General features: G+C 39.7%; 1 protein-coding gene across 9 annotated transcripts in view; it reads left to right on the top strand.

Moving 5' to 3' along the window:
• Positions 1-21,496, top strand: part of LOC136866602 (serine/threonine-protein kinase GA29083) — a 351,399-nt gene that overhangs the window by 242,891 nt on the left and 87,012 nt on the right. Inside the window, exon 10 of one of the 9 annotated variants that reach the window (XM_067143722.2) lies at positions 1,630-1,765. The exons of the other annotated variants lie outside the window; for them this stretch is intronic. Within the exon in view, the coding sequence (XP_066999823.1) occupies positions 1,630-1,641 (12 nt within the window). The 3' untranslated portion in view covers positions 1,642-1,765. Of the gene's footprint in view, positions 1-1,629; positions 1,766-21,496 lie in introns of those variants that run through there. 9 annotated transcript variants of the gene reach the window in all.

Below are 21,496 nucleotides of genomic sequence, written 5' to 3'. Positions count from 1 at the left end.
CCCTCCGTCACACCCATACAATAAGCGAAGTAGGAACTCCAGTCAGACCAACGCTGCTAACAAAACAAGATAGACACTCACACGGCATTTGAGTAAGTATCCAGTTTTACGCAATCCACAACACTGTACAATTACATACGCTTTAAACACACACACTAAATACGTCTTTTTATTCTTTTGCAGTTTAACAACACTCCACCCGTCGAGATTTCCTACAACATCTGAAAAACTACTAATATATGTGAAAATCAACATAACTATTGAACACAGATAAATCTCGAACTTATACTCTATTCCAGCGATTACGTCAGAGTGTATCTTAAATCAATTCAACCCAACAAAGGAACACCAATTGCTTCTTTTCAACCTAAATTTAACAGTTGGAATATATAATTTAAAACAAAATTCATCCTTTGATCTACTTAGCAGCGATCGCGGCAAATATTTTTGACTTCCAGTAAGAAGAGGATCCATTTCAATTCCAGATACATGCCGGTTTTAAAAACTTCTTATCATTACAATCAATTTTTTAGACAATATTTTAAAATATACTACAATAATTTTATTTCCCATGTCAAATTTCTTAACTACTGTATCATAGAATTTTTGATTTTTTTATATCACAACATCTCATCTCAATTTTTCATAAACATAATGTAATCTTATTTTAAAAAATTGTTTGTTTTAAGATTAACTAATGTGCTAATGATGCCCAATAAGAAGGGCGAAACATGTCCACAACGTTTCAACCTATTATGATTATTTAACCACAAAAAGTGGTACTGTAGGTATTGAATAGGTGAACAATAAAATAATGTATACTTTGTAAATTGAATGTGATCACTGTAGTCAATACGGACCAAAAAATGAGATTAATGACTTGTAATGACTTAATAATACGTCGCATTTTAATTGAACACCTTCAACTTTGAATTTCAGTTAACATTCAGTGTCTTTAATGCCCTTGCTATATTTTAAAGTGTCTTGTATATTAATGACTGAAGATGTCCTAAAGAAGGACGAAACATGTCTCGAAATATAATAATAAAATACAGGCAGACAATTTGTATTGTAAAGGTGGAATGTTTGATAAAGGATTTCAGAAATATATACTTACCAATACGGGCTTTGTGATGAAATTGATTTTATGTAATAATAAGAGTAACAATGGTTACCACAATGAGCTCGCATTTTTGGGGGCCCAAGTTTCATTTCGGGTACTGTCAGATTTTTAAGAATGGCAGAAAGGTTGGTATGTGGTAAAATCATACATTCAGCTCGCCTCCATTGGGGGCATGCCTGAAAAGAACTGCACTACCGTGGAATGAGGACACGAGTTTACTTTAGTTATATTCATGGTAGTTACTATGACAATAATATAGCAGCTGAGATCATTAATAAAATGATTGTTTAATATCTTGTAACTTAGGCCAATATAGGTATTTTTTGGAGATGACTACAATGCCAGTAGCAGAAAAATTGGTGGTACAAGATGGTGATGATTCAAATGAAAGCAGGCCTACTGCTCAACTGACAGACCGTTAACTTGCCACTAAGTTCTTTTGTATTAATATTGCATAATACGGTAAATAAAACTGTATGTCCAAACGTTATCCCTTTTCTCTACAGGGTCGAGTGTGATGTGAGACGACTCCTTCATAGTGAGTTTTTACGACCGGATGCCCTTCCTGACGTCAATCTCATCAGAGTAGTAATGAGATATGAATGATGTGATAAAAGTAAATAAAACTGATTACATTTAGGCCTAAAAGTCATGTGTTCATCATTTATTGTTTTCATGATATTGTTACAAGTGGTGGGGTAGATAAATGAACACACAAACTGGTAGCGTTTAACTTCTAAAATTTATTATCTAATTACTTAACCTACACATTGACACACACGGATATATCAGGATCACAACTTACACGGCATAGTACTACAGATCACATAATTGCACAGTTCGTGCTCCATCTCAATTACTCTTGTTACTGCTGTCACAGTCCTCAGTTCACAGCCTGCACACGTCAGTCTCACAGTTCAGGAAGACTACACTGCCTGTTCACTCCAGTAAAAACCTCCATCCCCTGCCGATACCCACTGTTCTCTTCACGCCGCTTACGCAAATAACTTTCGCTACACAGCGGCTGACTCGAGTCCCACACGCGGCGACAGAACGAATGCTCTACAGGCTGTCAACTCACTCCGACTGCCAGCACTCAACTCGCTGACGATGCTCAACTAACAACGAACCTGACTAGAACTACACTGGTATGTCACTCCTGTGTTACATACCTGGGCCACTCATTCCAGAACAGTCCAGAAGTTGGACACATTCACAAACCTGGCGAGATAGAAAATTCCAGGTTGATCGTTCTTGTATTTTCCATTTGGCCCTTGCCCCACCACGGGTGAATAGAGAGGGGGCTGGCTTCGGACCTAGGCTCGACCGTGACTAGTGCGGCTTGGAGGGAGCGAATGAGCCCGATGATGACGTCACTGCTTCGGGCGCTGATGCCGCCCAAAGTTGGATATTGAAATGGCGGATGTGGATGTTTTCCTCATTGCAATATTTTAAAATTTAGGAATAGTGCCTTCCAACGAAAGCCGGCCCCGTGGTGTAGGGGTAGCATGCCTGCCTCTTACCCAGAGGCCCCGTGTTAGATTTCCGGCCAGGCCAGGGATTTTTACCTGGATCTGAGGGCTTGTTCGAGGTCCCCTCAGCCTATGTGATTACAATTGAGGAGCTATTTGACGGTGAGATAGCGGCCCCGGTCTTGAGAGCCAGGAATAATGGCCGAGAGGATTTGTCTTGCTGACTACATGACCCCTCGTAACCTGCAGGCCTTCGGGCTGAGCAGCGGTCGCTTGGTAGGCCAAGGCTCTTCCAGGGCTGTTGTGCCATGGGGTTTGGGGGCCTTCCAACGAAGGTAGCCCGTAAGAGTCGGAATATAACCATATATTTGTTAAAGAATAGTGTAGAATAGATACATGTAAAATTTATAGTTTTATATCCAAAAGTCATTGAACAAAATGTGAGGCTATCACATATTGGAGCCCCCTTTACTTTTTGCGGCTGTAAAAGCAGAGAAAAGGGGTTCTAATATACGAGGAAATATGGTACAGCACATATAACAGTATAACATACCTGTAAAGGAATACTATTGAATAAAGAATGACATGTTTTGTTCTACAAGAACATCCTCAGATTATATCAAATCACTTGCAAACCTGCGAATATATGTACAGTGTAACCTTGACGTACGCTGCCTATTAATTCCAGTAAAACCTCCATCCCCTGCCGATATTCAGTGTTCTCTTCCATGCTGCTACCGCTGATAATGTTTGCTATGCAGCGGCTGACTCAAGAGTCCCACACATGGTGACAGACATGCAGAACAAATACGCTACAGTCTCTCAACTCGCTCTTGGACTGGAGGGACTACAAGAAAAATATGTACAACACAGGAATGAATGAAATCCATAAACAATTTGGCTAAACATCTTGAAAATGAAATATGTATAATTTTAACCTTACAAACACTCCTAAACCAAACTACAACCACAATGGGCCTTTGCCTGCCAAGCGACCACTGTTCAGCGTGAAGGCTTGCAGATTACGAGGTGACGCATGGTTGGGATTGCCATGAACTGTATTGTCGCTGCTGCTGGTTCAGCAGTAATACCATCGCTATATGTGGACCATTTTGTTCTGCATTATAGCTTGCACAATATGGCAGTCGCAGAGCGACAATTACAGCAAGCCATTAGAAGAGTGGACCAGTGGACTTTAGAACATGGCTTTGGTTGTACCTCTGTTGTACACTTTTGGTGGAAGCGCATTCTTCACTCCCGAGCTTTTCTTACGGAATGTTGCTCTTCCTGTAGTTGACACCTTGGGCTCCTTTTCGATACCAAATTATCATGGGAGCCACACGTGCGACAGTTAAAAGTGCAATGCACTAAGAAGTTTAATATTTTTAAGTTTCTTAGCGGCATTACTTGGGGAGCAGACCACATGGTGCTCCTCCAATTTTATAGGACACATATTTTATCTAGGTTAGACTACGGTGGTGCAACATATGGATCAGCAAGGCAAAGCGTCCTTGCGAAACTGAATAGCATCCACTACAGCGGGGTTAGGTTGGCAACGGGAGCTTTTCGTACAAGCCCCATTGCTAGCCTGCTCGCTGAATCTGGTGTGCCACCTTTACACCTGAGGTGCCAGCAAATGCTTCTGTCCTATGCTGCAAATTTGTGATAGATGCCACTTCACCCAAGCTATCCTTGCATATTCCACAATGGAAACCATCGGCTGTACGCTGCTTATCCTGGAGCAATGCAACCGGTTGGAATATGCTTGGATAACAGTCACAGATTGTTTGATGTACCTTCAGTTCCCTGTCTTGTGAGGCAACCAAGTGGGGTACCTCTGTGGATAATATGATGACCTAAAATAATCCTGGATCTGCACACTGGCCCAAAGGGAAACACGGGGCCCCTCAATTTATGGAGGATCTTCCTATCTGTTGTTGGCCGGTATCCAGATTCAGTCGTCATTTACACTAATGGTTCGAGGGCAGAAACAAAAGTGGGCTGTGCATTCATTGTCGACCATAACAGGTTTCTTTTTTCCTTTACCAGAAGTCTGTAGTGTGTGTACATATATATAGCATAGCTCTATGCTATCTGTGAAGCTTTGCGGTACACGCTGTCCAATGAGTGCTAACACTTTCTGCGGTGTACAGACTCCTTGAGCTCACTACAATCCATTGATACATGTTTCCCTCGGTACCCTCTGATGTAGCGGATCCAGGACCTGCTGGCCGGGTGTTTGGATGCCGGCACCAGAATCGTGTTTATGTGGCTCCTAAGCCACATGTGTGTAAAGGGAAACGAGTTAGTTGATATGGTTGCCAAGGAGGCTGTTACATGGCACCCATTGCATTACTAGGTTCCAGCAAGTGATATTCGTTCCCAGCTAAGACATTTGGTTATGTCCCATTGGGAGATGGAGTGGCAGTTCACTCCACTTGCAAATAAGCTGAGAGCGATAAAAGGAAAACTAAAGTATGGAGGACTTCCCATCGGGCTTCTCAGAGGAAAGCAGTGGTGTTATGTCGTCTTCGGATCAGCCACTGTATAATAACGCACTTATATTTACTGCCCTTCCGGTGTGTACTTGTGGCGATCATCTTACCATGGGACGTATCTTTACGGATTGCGTGGACCTGGCCGATCTGCGCTGTAGTCTAAAACTCCTGAGTACCATCTCCCTCATCCTACGAGATGATGAGCAGTCAGCAGACCTCGTCATCCGTATTATGAGGGATAGTGGTTTGTTTTATCGTATATAAACGTAGTGTTTAGTATTACTAGTCATTATATTATTGTTTTCTGAGCTTCATTAAAATGACTCTGTTTTAGTTTGTGTTTGTATATTTTAATGTGTTCCTTAATAAATTAATTTGCACGATATATTATTGCAATTTAAGGTCCAGGTCAGGTCAGGAGTGATCCTGCTACCGTATGCGACAGTAGACGGTACTACCTGTGACTGTCTGGCCGAGGGTTGGGCGGCCGATACCAAACCCGACAAACTAGGGGAAGACCAACAGCTACGGGTGGAGGAGTTTTCCCCTAGAAGGTTCGATGAGACCCTTGTGTAGGAAATGACACATAAATTCATCAGCTGCTGCCTTACAGTGAGGTAGGGGACTGCCAAAGGCTAAGGGAGAATACCCCTGACAGAAAATCCCCAGCAGTGTTAGGCTTAGCAAGTCAACTGAAGGGTTATATCTATTGCTTTCAACTACAAAACGAGCCTCGGAATACAAAAATACCAGATAGACACATCTTCTCAAACATCTGCAACGTATGATGACCGCAAGGCTGATGTTCAAGTATGATGTTCTGAGAAGAAGCCCAAAAGAAAGAGTCCTAAACACAGAATTGGAACATTAAATATCCTGACCCTGACTGGCAGAAGCGAGGAGCTGATAGATATGATGGAAAGGAGGAACCTCTGTATGCTTGGCCTGAGTGAGGCAAAGTGGAAGGGAAGAGGAACAAGAAAGCTAAGAAAAGGATACAAACTACATTGGAATGGAAATAAAAACAGAAGCCAAAAATGGTGTAGGTTTTATATTAAGAGAGGACATTGATGTCATCAGTGAGGTAATATATGTTAATGAAAGAATTATTAAGTTGAACATCTCTCTTAACAAGTGTGCTGACAGTAGTCCAGGTGTATGCCCCACAGACTGGCTGTAATGAAGAGGAAAAAGAACAATTCCGAACTGATTTAGAAGAAGCTATAGAAAGAGAGGAAAATATCATAGTAATGGGAGATCTAAATGCTCAAGTTGGATCAGACAGGCTTGGATATGAAAATGTATTAGGTCCACATGGTTATGGAGACAGGAACCCAGAAGGAGAAAGTCTTCTAGATCTATGTGTAAGGAATGGCTTGAGAATAAACAACAGTTGGTTTCAGAAGCAGCTAAGTCATAAACTAACAAGATACAGTTGGAATGGTGATACTAAAACTCTGATAGATTATTTTATATCAGACAATGAAGCAGGAAAGACAATATGTGATGTCAGAGTTATACCAAGTGAAAGCCTGGACAGTGACCACAGACTTCTCCTCGCAACAATAAAGTACATTGAAATGTATAGACCTCAGAAATACAGGAAACCAAAAATCAAGACATGGGAGCTAAAGAAGGCAGAGAAACAAGTTGAATACACAAAAAAAAGTGACCAATAAATTACCATCAGATGCATTACAAGAAGACAACATCGAGTGGACTAGATTCAAAGAAAGCATTGTCGGAACTGCAGTAGAAGTTTGTGGTAAAACTAATAGCAAAATGAAGGGAAAAGAAACTCCTTAGTGGAACGATCGGGTGAAGATTGCTGTGAAAGCAAAAAATGAAGCTAGGAACGCCAGAGACAAAGAAATGCAAAAAGGAAGTCAAAGGAATGAATCTAGAGTAAACGAACTGCAACAGAAATACAGAGATCAGAAGCTACGAGTAAAGAAAATTGTGGCCGAAGAAAAACAGAAAGCTTGGACTGATTTCACAGATAAACTAGAGGAAGACAGCAAAGCTAATTCTAAACTACTTTACCGAACAATACGAAATATAAGAAGAGACAATGAATACATAGCAGCAATAGAGGAACCAGATGGTAACATAGTTAGGGAAGAGACAGAAATAAAGAAGTTCATGAAATCCTATTTTGATAATTTATACAACAGTACTGGGAAAGACTCCAATGATGTAACCACGCAGGTCAGTTTAAGCTGCAATGATGAGCCTGACCAATTGAGCCTGCCAACATGGAAGGAAGTAGAGACTGCCCTTAATAGTATGCCCAAAGAAAGATCAACAAGATTTGAAGAAGTCAGTGCAGATATGATCAAAGCAACTGGTGCAATAGGAATACAGTGGCTTCATAGAGTAATTAATGCAATGTGGAAGGATAGGAAAGTGCCAGTTGATTGGAAAAAGGGAATAATAATACCTCTCTTCAAAAAAGGAAGCTGGAAGAAATGTAGCAGTTATAGAGGGGTCACTTTATTGTCTCAGGGTTTGAAAATATTTGAGAAAATACTTGAAAAAAGGCTAAGGAAAATAATAGAACCACAACTACAGGAAGAACAATATGGGTTCAGAGAACACCGATCAACTACTGATCTCATATTTGCACTTAGAATACTGTTAGAAAAGCATTGGGAGAAGGGCAAAGACTTAACACTAGTGTTTTTGGATCTCGAAAAAGCATTTGATAGTGTTCCAAAGAAGACTATATGAGAATGCTTAAGGAAGAAAAATGTACCCAAAGGGCTTATCCAGAAAGTTAAAATGCTTTACAAAGACTGCTGCAGTTGTGTACAGATAGGAAATGGTAATTCTGATTGGTTCCAAACCACTAAAGGAGTGCAACAAGGCAGTACCCTTTCACCCTTACTTTTTATCACTGTCATGGATGAAGTCATGAAAGAAATTAAGCAGAAGAACAAAATGGACATCAATGCTTTTGCATTTGCAGATGATGTAGTAATTTGGGGAAATACAGAGAAGGAAGTCCAAGAGACGCTGAACACCTGGAATGAACATTTGAAAGCACACGGATTAACAATAAATAAATCGAAAACTGTTACTATGTCTGTCAACAGGCAGAAGACGAAAGGAAAAATAATGCTGGAAGGTACACAGCTTGAAACAGTAGACCAATATAAATATCTTGGGTGCATCATTTCAAGTGATAACAGAATACAGCATGAGATTAACAACCGCATTAAAAAATCAGCTCAGTTTTACCATCAAGTTCGGAACCTCCTCTGGAACGAACAAGTTCCCTTAAGATCAAAGCAGATTCTATTCCAATCATACTTCACCCCCATAATAACATATGGCCTAGAAACCTGCACAACGACCCAACAAGTGGATAGCAAACTACAAGCCGCAGAAATGAAGTTCCTACGAACTATGGTACAGAAGACAAAAAGGGACAGGGTAAGGAATGAAAGAATAAGGGAGGAAAGCTGGTGTGTACCCATCCCTGAATGAAAAAGTGACAAGGGCCCGTTTGAAATGGTTTGGCCATGTCAAACGAATGGACGATGGAAGGACAGCAAAACAATGGCTACACACAGTCGTGGCCGGAAAACGACTGGTAGGAAGACCTAGGAAGAGATGGCTGGACCAAGTGAAAGAGGACATAGGAACAAGAGGAGTCGGCTGGGATGTCGTCCTGAGAGAAGAGTGGTACATGGACAGACAGAAGTGGAGAGAGCTCGTAAACCACACCCGCGCAACTGGAGTGGAAAACTGATGATGATGATTATTGCAATTTAAAGCAATTCTTCATTGTACCATAATCTATCATCTATCATTTTACCAAAAATAAGGCATTGCAATTTTTTTTTTTAAATTTATTTTTTTATTTTTATTTTTTATTTTTTGCTAGGGGCTTTACGTCGCACCGACACAGATAGGTCTTATAGCGACGATGGGATAGGAAAGGCCTAGGAGTTGGAAGGAAGCGGCCGTGGCCTTAATTAAGGTACAGCCCCAGCATTTTCCTGGTGTGAAAATGGGAAACCACGGAAAACCATTTTCAAGGCTGCCGATAGTGGGATTCGAACCTACTATCTCCCGGATGCATGCTCACAGCGCATTGCAAATTAGATCCACTGATTATTTTAAACTCACAATCATTGTTCGTCATAGTCTGTTTTAAATTCTAGTCGGTGGATACATTTTAAACTTTTAATTATCATATCATGTTGTCCGTCTAGTACCATTAGGAGCCAGTGACCTTAGATGTTAGGCCCTTTTAAACAACAAGCATCATCATCATCATCATCATCATCATCATCATGAATCCTCTCGGCCATTATTCCTGGCCGTCTAGACCAGGGTCATCATCTCACCATTAGATAGTTCCTTTATTAAAGGTAATCACGTAGGCTGAGTGGACCTGGAACCAACCCTTTATATGCAGGTAAAAAAGCCTGACCTGGCCGGGAATCGAACCCAGGCCCTCCAGGTGAGAAGCAGGCAAGTTAGACTGCGGGACCAGCTTCAGACATTAATTACCGGTATGCAAGTTAAAAATCTCGATACTTTATATTCAGTTTACCGGGGAAACTTTTTCAGTTTCTCGTGAAAACTTCTTTCATTCCAGCAATTTTGATCAGACAAACTCTTCGAAAAATCTTGTAACGCTAAGCTAAACAACAATCAACCACAAGTAGGTTTTAATTCTCTAATGTAATGTAATAAAATAAAGCACATTAGATACAAAAGCACCCAACATGATGGCAAAATCCCTTCTATTCTTCATCTTTCATTGTAATTTGGTCACCGGTATACTGTTCGTAGTCAGTTTCTGGAAATCCTGTACTGCGTAAATACGGCTTACATAGATTTTTAAAGGTTATATTGAACCGTTGCCTACGAGATATACAAGGCTAGGACATAGCTACTAATTTATTGCTGAAAAGAAACCCTGTTCACGGCTTGGCCACTAGGTGTCAGGTTTCTGTTCTCTTCTAGGCGGACTTTAACATTGTGATGCTGTGTTGATCTTGTGCAATTTATTGTGAGTATAGTTTCTGTCGGTGAGGGTCTGTTTCAGTTTGTTAAGGTGAGAAGATGGTGCACTGTTGTATACCTCTATGTACTTTGGATACCGCTAAAAGCAAGAAAATATGACATTCCATAGTTTCCCTTCGGAATGCAGTTTAAGAGAGAAATGCAGACAAGCTATTTTGAGGCAAGGTGGTACTGATTAAGTAGGATCTCGTTGGGTACCTAACAGTTTTCTTCCCAAGTGTGTAGCTTGCATTTTAATACATCACATTTCACTGTAAGCACATCAAACGAATTCTTCCCAACAAAGGTCATTCTGTTTTTAGTGTGTATCCTGTTTGCAAACAGAAAAGTGTCAAACGCAGAAAGGATCCATCTCCCTGAAATGACTTATTGCCATAAAAATTTAGTAAAACTTCCTATTTATATAATGATGAAAATGTCATGTCTTCAGTAAATAACTGTTCTACGTCAGCCAGAAAGGAAAAAGTAGTACAAGTCTCATTTCTCTGTCAGAGAAAGGCAGCGAGTATCTCTGTTAAAACTAAATATATACTGATGAGAAAATCAAATATCTGATTAAGATAAACAATCTTTAAGTTGAAAAGTAGGATGTGGTAATGAAAATCAGAATTTTTTAAAAAAATATCTATACTTCACTGAAAAGTTAACCAAATTGAAAAGAATGGTAAAAATGGTCATTTAGGAGCTTGTCTCCCAGGCAGTGATAGCTGACTATTTGGTAAGAGTGACTGAGGAGCATACAGACAGAAACCTGCCTACAAGGACTGTCACTGGTGGAAATTTCAGAATAAAACCCCTGAACCACAAAGTGCTGCAATTCTTATGTACTGGTATGTCACACAATATCTACAATAAGTTATTTTTCTGAGATGAAACTAAATGAAGTGGTCCTTGTGAATATTAATGTTGCTGATATATTTGTCTTAATTTATCAGGAAGTTTTTGTGAATTATTTCGTTTTAGCATAGTGTAAGAAATATGTTGTGGGAAGTAAGTGATACAGTTGCTCTTGGGCTATTTTTTATATCATATCTGTGTGGTGTCTCCTGGAATTGCTTGGTTTAATGAATTGTTATAGCTTTTCGTATTCGAACATGTGGCAATGAGCGGGCTAGTGGTAATAGTTGGAAGTATCTCTAGTTCAAGTCTACTGCGCTATATTTCCCGGCCTTTAATATCTTGTGGGCATTAGTTGAACTAGAGAATATGGTTTTGAATGTAAGTATCGATTCTCAAAAGTTTTCAAATGCATTATATTCAATTCTGCCTGTCACTAATCACATTCAAATTGGAAAAAGAGAAAATATCATCAAAACTTCAGAAAGGACAGTTATTCGTGACCTTGAGCTCAGCTGGAAAGCACGCTCACTGCACAAGTCAGTACGAGTGGGAAACTATACCAATTTTTAAAATGTAACGTGCATAAAGAAAATTCTCAGATGCGTCAGGCTTAGCAGATTAATAGATGAGTAAATTTCTACTTGCTTTCAACTATAATACAAGCCTTGGATGGAAGTTTAAAAATGGAAATGGAATTGATAAATCTCTGGCTGCAGTTGCACAGTATGATGATAATGCTGATGTTCGTGCAAGTGTTAGACCAGAGAACAAAACCCGATTTGGAACAATAAATGTTCTAACAATGAATGGGAAGGAAAATGAATTGATTGACCTAATGGAGAGATGAAAACTACATCCTGGGATTAAGTGAAGTGAAATGGAAAGGGAAAGGAATGAAACTAAAAAAGGGGTACACCTTGTACTGGATGGGTAACAGTAAAGAAAAAAGAAATAATGGAGTGGGATTTATAGTGAATCAGAATATTGAACCAATAGCTGAAGTTGAGTACATAAATGAAAGAATTATAATAATGCACATACATGTAAACAAGGAACTAATGAAGATAGTACAGGTGTATGCTCCACAGACAGGATGTAGCGTGGAAGATAGAGATGATTTCCTCAATGAACTGGAAACACGTATTATTGGAGATGGGATCATGATAATGGGAGATCTGAATGCCCATGTAGGAACTGATAGAATGGGATATGGAAATGTTCTGGGCCCACATGGTTATGGCAATAGAAATGAAGATGGAGAGAAACTGTTGGACTTTTGTATTAGAAATAACCTGATAATAAAGAACACATGGTTTATGAAGAGGAATAGCCGTAAGATCAGCCGATATAGTTGAGATGGACAGTATGCAACACTTACCGCTTTTATAATAACAGACCGAGAATGGGGAAGATACGTCATGAATACAAAGATAATCCCCAGTGAAAGTATGGAAGGTGATCATAGATTACTAATTGTGAAATTAAGACAAGTAAAAATCCCTAAAATTGTGCTAAAGAAGACACCAAAGATCAGGATTTGGTAATTGGAGGAGGGGGCTAAAAGAATGGCATTCCAAGATTGTATAAAAAGGAAGTTGCCTAATACAGAAATACGAAGTGGAGAAAACGAGTGGGACAATTTAAGACAGACATTTGTCGAAGCAGCAATTGAGGTATGAGGGAAAACAAAAAGCAAAGGTTAAGGGAAAGGAGACATGGTGGTGGACAGACAGAATAAAAAAAGAAATAATGGTGATGATGATGATGATGATGATGATGATTGTTGTTTTAAGGGGCCTAACATCACAGGTCATTGCCGCCCCTCCCCCCCAAAAAAATAAGAAGAAATTTTAAAAAAAGGAACAAGGTGAAGAAAGAAATGGATAAGGAAAGGCGAAAAACGTATAAGAGAGATGAAAATAAGATAGAAATGTTACATGTGGAATCCAAAGTTTGAAACTACAAGTAAAGAGGACTATCAAGGAAGGAAAGGAGAAATGTTGGGGAGAGTTTAGCAACAAAATTGAGAAAGACAGTCGAGGAAATCAGAAACTATTATACAGAGTAATAAAATCAAAAAGAAAAAAATCAAGGCATTAGAGAGAGAAGATGAATCCATAGTATATGACTTAAAGGGTCTTCAGAAGGTGATGGCAAAATATTTTGAAAAACTTTATAATGAGGATGACTGCTAAGAGGAAGGAGGAGATAAGAAAATGAATTAATAGATGGAGAAAAAGAAGAAATCCTGATAACTTGGTTGGAACTTGAAAGGGGAGTGAAAGCAATGATCAAAGGTAAAGCAAGTGGAAAAGACTAATTCAATGCTGATATGATTAAGGCAGTAGGAAGCAGTGGACTTCAGTGCCTATACCGAGCCCTCAGTGCCATATGGAAGGATGAAAGGATATCTGAAGATTGGCAACAAGGAAGTATTGTACCATTGTTCAAAAAAGGAAATAGAAAGAAATGTGTAAATTATAGAGGTATAACCCTATTATCACTTGGGCTAAAAATAATGGAGAAAGTCATAGACAAAGGAATGAGGGATATAATAGAAACAGTTAGAAGAAGAACAATATGGCTTTAGACCAAATAGATCGACAATAGACTTGATATTTACAGTGCGAACGATAATGGAAAAACAGCTGGAAAGGAACGAGGAAATTAATTTTGTATTTTTGTACTTGGAAAAAAGCTTATGATACAGGTAAGAGAAAACATGTATGCAAATGTCTATGGAAAAGGAATGTACCCAAATCATTAACAAAAAAAAAAAAATTGTATGATGACAGTAAAAGTAGTGTACAAGCAGGGAATGGAGACTCTGAAACATTTTATACAAAAAAAAGTCAAGCAGGGAAGTGCACTATTGCCATTATTGTTTATTATATTTGGATGAAATCAAAACGTGTAAAACAGAGTATCAGTAGTGATGAACTGAATGCTTTGGTATTTGCAGATGATGTGGTGATTTGGGGAAAGGGAGAAAAGGAAGTACAAAGGAGACTGGACATTTGGAATGAAAATCTGAAGGCCATGCACTGTGGAAAAGAGAAAAAGAGAAGCCAAGTGAACATAGATGGAGAACGGTTAGAGAATGTAGAACAGTATACATAGACGGGTAGCATTATTAACAGAAAGAAGTACTGAAATCAACCCTGAAATTAATAACAGACTAAGTTAAGGTAAAATATTTTATCATCAAGTCAGAGAGCTTTTATGGAATGACAAAGTACCCAAGAGAATGAAATTAACATTATATAAACAGTATTTCATACCAATTGTAACATACATACTAGAAACACTGCTAACTAATAAGAGACAAGCAGTAGAAATGATTTTTTTAAGAACATCGGTTAAAAAGATAAGAAGAGATAGAATTCAATATATTAAAATCAGAGAAGAGCTAAATGTAGAACTGTTGGTACAGGACATACAGAAAGCAAGACTGAGATGGTTCAGATGTAAAAATAATGGGAAAGCAACGGGTAGCAAGAAGGGAATTAGAAAGAGAAGTTAAGGGAAAGAGACCAGTTAGAAGACCGAGAAGAAGGTGGTTGGATCAGATTTGGAAGGACATTAGAGAAGCTGGAATGAATGTGGAGGAAGTAATGGAGCAGGAAAAGTGGGAGGACAGAAAGGAGTGGAGGAGGCTTGTTAACCACGCCCGGGCAGCTGGAGTGGGACATTGCTGATGAACGTGCACAAATAAAACGACTGCAGTTTTTGTAACATTTCAACACAAAAACGTAAAATTTCCAGTCTTATATTAGGACCAAAACAGTAATATGTAATCCCAAGACCTCCCATGTATTTATGTATGTAAGATGCAACATCCGTTCTGGTCTCAATAACATAAACATATTTTAACGTGTGACCTTTAACGTATTCTGATTTAGGGTTTAAGTTGTTAATGTTATGCCTCGGCTGGTGACATGCTGAGATGCAAGGAACTCCACTCAAGGGATGTGCAAGTTCGTCGAGACTGGTCACAGGATCTCACCATTTAGATTTTCGAAGTCTGACTGACATATGAGAATGTATATGCAAAAATAATTTAAAACTATACCATGCTATGATACAAAACCTACTAATGAGAAATCAAAGAATTTTTCTTTTCTTGGAAGTATATTCTGTTGAATGAATATCATCATGAAAACACAGTTACAACTTAATTGAAAAGCATCATGAATGGACATTTGTTTGAAATTGAGTATCATGACTAAATATAACTGTCCAAAGTCCCTAAACTTTTGCTGGTTATCACATATCACCACATTAAATTCCATCTATATATATAAAATAAGAGTTTTGTCTGTACATTGCTCAGAATTTGAAAAGAATGGTATTTCTATATCGGTCATGTCCACAGTAACAAGAAAATGCATTTTTTACTTTTCCGTAATTTATGTATGTATGTACACGCATCACGAGAAAACGGCTGAAGAGAATTTAATGAAAATCAGAATGTAAAGTCGGGTGATGAACCGCTACAATCTAGGCTATAAATTATTTTAATCACGCTGAGTGAAATGGTAGTTTAGGGGAAGGCCTGAAATTTAATTCTCAAATATTTGTTATTAGTGGTCGTGTCTTAATGAAAATCGCTAGACAAAGATGGGAAATAATTCGCTACAATATAGGCTATACACGCTGAGAAAATCGTAGTTTAGGGGAAGGCCTAAAATTTAATTTTCAACATTTATTTTATTGGTGGTCGTATCTTCACGAAAATTGGTATGCAAAGTCGGGGAATAGGGCGCTATAATCTAGGCTATCAATAATGTTATTCGCACTGAGTGAAATGGTAGTTTTGTCGTGTACCGACCTCCCACGGACTCGAACCGGCGGACTGCCAGGTGGAAGGCAGCCGGGGTTCGCAGCCGAGTTTAGAGCTCAAGGTGTCAGAGGAGATTAATTAGCGTTAGAATAATGATAGTCATCGACATGAGACACCTTGTAGTACTTGAGTAATTGCATAATAAGTATAATAATTATAGTTAGATTTAATAATTAGAAAGCAGAAGGAAGCCTTCAGCTAAGTATTGGAGAGCAGTTTGCGAAACGCGCTCGCTTACAAAAGTTGTTGACTGAGAGTGGAGACTTGTTGATCACAACAAGGTATTTACTGTGTATCGACAAACAGAGCTAGTATGGCAGCGGGCTGCCTGATGCCCGACAAAGAGACAAAGTTGAGTACACGGCCAATCAAGGCCATTACAGATGCGCTTTAGGAAAACAAGGAAAGATGAGGACAAAGTAAGACAGAAGACATTAGTGCCTAGGTAGCAGCACTTACTGTGACAACTATTGAGAATAGCCACTTGAGGGCGCTAGTGACTGGATGATCAGTTTAGCAATGCCTGTAAGACCTAACCCCTTAGTAGGAGGTAGGGATAGAACTTTGAGTTCAGGAGCGGAGATATAACCCCTGGCCAAGATGGCGCGGGGCCTTCTTCCAGCTAGTAGTTCGTACTTGTCAGAACGATATTCTTTTCGAGCATAGCCCAAGTGCCGTAGGGCAAGATTCAGATAGACGCGTAGTAGAACAGTAGGCGCGTGGAACAAGCTCGCTCTCTCTATAGATCATTACATTCAGACTTGTAAATATACTGTACATAGTAGTTTTAGTGTCCTCAGCAATAAAGGACAGGGAAACCATTTCATCTTTTATTTCGGGAGTTGCGGGACGAGTCATACCTACAAATTACCTTCCTACAATCCGCTCGGCAGGTCAGGTAGTACTTCAACATCCAACGGCCTGGTGACCAACCTACAAGAACGTCTCTCAGGACAGGTAGGTCACGACAGTTTAGGGGAAGGCCTGAAATGTAATCTATATATAAAATAACCTCCTCTGCGAACCATGTGACCTTGCCGCGGTGGGGAGGCATGCATGTCCCAATGATGCAGATAGCAGAGCCGCAGGTGCAACCATATCGGATAGGTATCTGTTGAGAGACCAGACTAACGAATGGTTCATCGAAAGGGGGGTAGCAGCCTTTCGGTAGTTGCAAGGGCGGCAGTCTAGATGATTGACTGATACGGCCTTGTAATAATAGTCAACATGGCTTAGCTGTGTTAATACTGCTACACGGCTGAAAGCAGCGGAAAACTACAGCCATAACTAACTCCCGAGGACATGCAGCTCTCTCTGTATGAATGATGGCTTCCTCCCGGGTAAAATATTCCGGAGGTAAACTAGTCCCCCATTCGCATCTCCGGGTGGGGACTACAAGAGAGGGGGCGATCATCAGGAAGATGGATACTGACATTCTGCGAGTCGGAGCATGGAATGTTAGAAGTTTGAATCGTTGTGGTAGGTTAGAGAATCTGAAAAGGGAGATGGATAGGCTAAAGTTAGATGTAGTTGGTATAAGCGAAGTACGTTGGCAGGAAGAACAAGATTTTTGGTCAGGCGACTACCGAATTATCAACACAAAATCAAACAGGGGAAATGCAGGAGTTGGTTTAATCATGAATAAGAAAATAGGGCAGCGGGTAAGCTACTACGACCAGCATAGTGAAAGAATTATTGTCGTCAAAATAGACACCAAACCAATGCCCACCACAATAGTGCAGGTCTATATGCCTACTAGTTTAGCGGATGATGAAGAAATCGAAAGAATATACGAGGAGATAGAAGATTTAATACAATATGTAAAAGGTGACGAGAATCTAATTGTGATGGGAGACTGGAATGCAGTGGTAGGCCAAGGAAGAGAAGGTAGTACAGTAGGAGAATTTGGATTGGGACAAAGGAACGAAAGAGGAAGTCGGCTGGTTGAATTCTGCACTGATCATAATTTAGTCCTTGCCAATACTTGGTTCGAACACCACAAACGACGGCTGTATATGTGGACGAGACCTGGAGACACTGGAAGGTATCAAATAGACTTCATTATGATTAGGCAGAGATTCAGAAACCGGGTGTTGGATAGCAAAACTTTCCCAGGAGCAGACGTGGACTCTGACCACAACTTGTTGGTCATGAAATGCCATCTGAAGTTGAAGAAATTGAAGAAAGGAAAGAATGCAAAAAGATGGGATCTAGACAAGTTGAAAGAAAAGAGTGTGAGGGATTGTTTCAAGAAACATGTTGCACAAGGACTAAATAAAAAGGCTGAAGAAAACACTATAGAGGAAGAGTGGAGAGTCATGAAAAATGAAGTCAGTAGGGCTGCTGAAGAAATGTTAGGAAGGAAGAAAAGATCAACTAAGAATCAATGGATAACTCAGGAGATACTAGACCTGATTGATGAACGACGAAAATACAAGAATGCTAGAAATGAAGAGGGGAGAAAAGAATACAGGCGATTAAAGAATCAAGTGGATAGAAAGTGCAAGGTAGCTAAGGAAGAATGGCTGCAGGAGAAGTGCAAGGATGTCGAAGGCTGTATGGTCCTGGGAAAGGTAGATGCTGCATACAGGAAAATCAAGGAAACCTTTGGAGAAAGGAAATCTAGGTGTGTGAATATTAAGAGCTCAGATGGATAGCCACTTCTAGGGAAAGAAGACAAAGCAGAAAGATGGCAGGAGCATATCCAACAGTTATATCAAGGTAAAGATGTGGATAATTTGGTTCTGATCCGGGAGATAGTAGGTTCGAATCCCACTATCGGCAGCCCTGAAAATGGTTTTCCGTGGTTTCCCATTTTCACACCAGGCAAATGCTGGGGCTGTACCTTAATTAAGGCCACGGCCGCTTCCTTCAAACTCCTAGGCCTTTCCTATCCCATCGTCGCCATAAGACCTATCTGTGTCGGCGCGACGTAAAGCCCCTAGCAAAAAAAAAAAATTTGGTTCTGGAACATGAAGAGGCTATTGATGATGATGAAATGGGTGACCCAATTTTGAGGTCGGAGTTTGACAGAGCTGTGAGTGACCTCAATAGGAACAAGGCACCTGGAATTGATGACATTCCCTCTGAATTACTGACTGCCTTAGGAGAAATCAGCATGGCAAGGTTATTTCATTTAGTGTGCAAGATGTATGAGACAGGAGAAGTCCCATCCGATTTTCGGAAGAATGTTGTTATACCTATTCCCAAGAAAGCCGGTGCTGACAGGTGTGAAAACTACCGCACCATTAGTTTAGTATCTCATGCCTGCAAAATTTTAACACGTATTATTTACAGAAGAATGGAAAAACAAGTTGAAGCTGAGTTGGGAGAAGATCAATTTGGCTTCAGAAGAAATGTAGGAACACATGAAGCAATCCTGACTTTACGTCTGATCTTAGAGGATCGAATCAAGAAGGACATACCCACGTACTTGGCATTCGTAGATCTGGAAAAGGCATTCGATAATGTTGATTGGACCAAGCTATTTAAGATTCTGAAGGTGATTGGGATCAAATACCGAGACCAAAGAATTGTCTACAATCTGTATAAAAATCAGTCTGCAGTGATAAGAATTAAGGGCTTTGAAAAAGAAGCAGCAATCCAGAAAGGAGTGAGGCAAGGCTGCAGTTTGTCCCCTCTTCTTTTCAATGTTTACATAGAACAGGCAGTAAAGGAAATCAAAGAGAAATTTGGAAAGGGAATCACAATCCAAGGAGAGGAAATCAAAACCCTGAGATTTGCCGATGATATTGTTATTTTATCTGAGACTGCAGAAGATCTCGAGAAGTTGCTGAATGGAATGGATGAAGTCTTGGGTAAGGAGTACAAGATTAAAATAAATAAGTCCAAAACAAAAGTAATGGAGTGCAGTCGAACGAAGGCAGGTGATGTAGGAAATATTAGGTTAGGAAATGAAGTCTTAAAGGAAGTAGATGAATATTGTTACTTGGGTAGTAAAATAACTAAGGATGGCAGAAGTAAGGAGGACATAAAATGCAGACTAGCACAAGCAAGGAAGAGCTTTCTTAAGAAAAGAAATTTGCTCACTTCAAACATTGATATCGGAATTAGAAAGATGTTTTCGAAGACTTTCGTGTGGAGCGTGGGATTGTATGGAAGTGAAACATCGACGATAACAAGCTCAGAAAGAAAGAGAATAGAAGCTTTTGAAATGTGGTGTTACAGAAGAATGCTGAAGGTGAGATGGATAGATCGAATCACGAATGAAGAGATACTGAATCGAATTGGTGAGAGAAGATCGATTTGGCTAAATTTGACGAGAAGAAGAGATAGAATGATAGGACACATCTTAAGACACCCAGGACTTGTTCAGTAGGTTTTTGAAGGAAGTGTAGGCGGTAAAAACTGTAGGGGTAGACCAAGGTATGAATATGACAAGCAGATTAGAGCAGATGTAGGATGCAATAGTTACGTAGAAATGAAAAGGTTAGCATAGGATATTGTGGCATGGAGGGCTGCATCAAACCAGTCTATGGACTGATGACTCAAACAACAACAACATATAAAATAAATGTTTTGCCTGTGCATTGCTCAGAGTTTGAAATGAATGATATTTCTGTATCTGTCATCTCCACAGTTACAAGGAAATGCATTTTTTTACTTTTCCGTAATTCCTGTCTGTATGTATGTATATATGTACACGCATCAATAGAAGACGGCTGGAGAGAATTGAATGAAAATCGGTATGTAATGTCGGGTGATGAACCACTGCAATCTAGGCTACAAATTATTTTATTCACGTTGAGTGAAATGGTAGTTTAGGGGAAGGCCTGAAATGTAATTCTCAATTAAGTTATTTATGTTATTAGTGGTCGTATCGATAAATACTACGTAACATAACTTTAGTTATGTCGTAAGTTAGTAGTAGTTATGTAAGAAGTTATTAAATTTCTGATCACTTATCTTATACATTGTTACCGTACCGCATATAATCAGAGATATTCATGAATTTGGATTTTTGCTGCTAAGTCCATATCAGCACCGAGTCACGAGAAAATGGGTAAACAGAATTTAGTGAAAATCGGTATGTAAAGTCTGAGAATAAGGAACTACAGTCGACGATATAAATAATTTTGTAGGACACCCTAATATCACAGAGTCGAAGGAATACTAATGTGAAGGACTGCAATATAGAAAGCTCATAAACTTTATCAACAATAACATTACATTGGCCATTGTTTGTTGTGATGTGCTTTTTGTCTTCTGTTTCCACTCATCCCCAATAGATAGGATTTCGGCAGCATACCAAGGTTTTTTTAATTTGCTTGACATCGCACACTCACAGGTAGGTCTTATGGCGACGATGGGATAGGAAATGAATAGTGGTGTGAAGGAAGCGGCCTTGACTTTAAGGTACTGCCTGGTGTGACTGGTGTGAAAAATGGGAAACCACGGAATACCATCTTCAGGGTTGCCGGCAGTGGGGTTCGAATCCACTATCTCCCGGATGCAAGCTCACAGCTGCGCACCCCTAACCACACGAGCAACTCGCCTGGTCGTACCGACTGTAACAGCCTGCCTGTATATTGGCAGGAAGTAGCTGGGGTGTTAGATAACTTTCTTCTTTAGCATGCCATTCCTCTGCTTCATACATTTTCTGATATATCTGGTACGTAACACACTGGTTCATCATAGCATTCGAGCTATTCAATCCCTA

This window comes from Anabrus simplex, chromosome 3 (genome assembly GCF_040414725.1).
Source record: "Anabrus simplex isolate iqAnaSimp1 chromosome 3, ASM4041472v1, whole genome shotgun sequence".
Lineage (NCBI taxonomy): Eukaryota > Metazoa > Arthropoda > Insecta > Orthoptera > Tettigoniidae > Anabrus > Anabrus simplex.
This window is presented reverse-complemented; position numbering and strand designations above follow the sequence as displayed.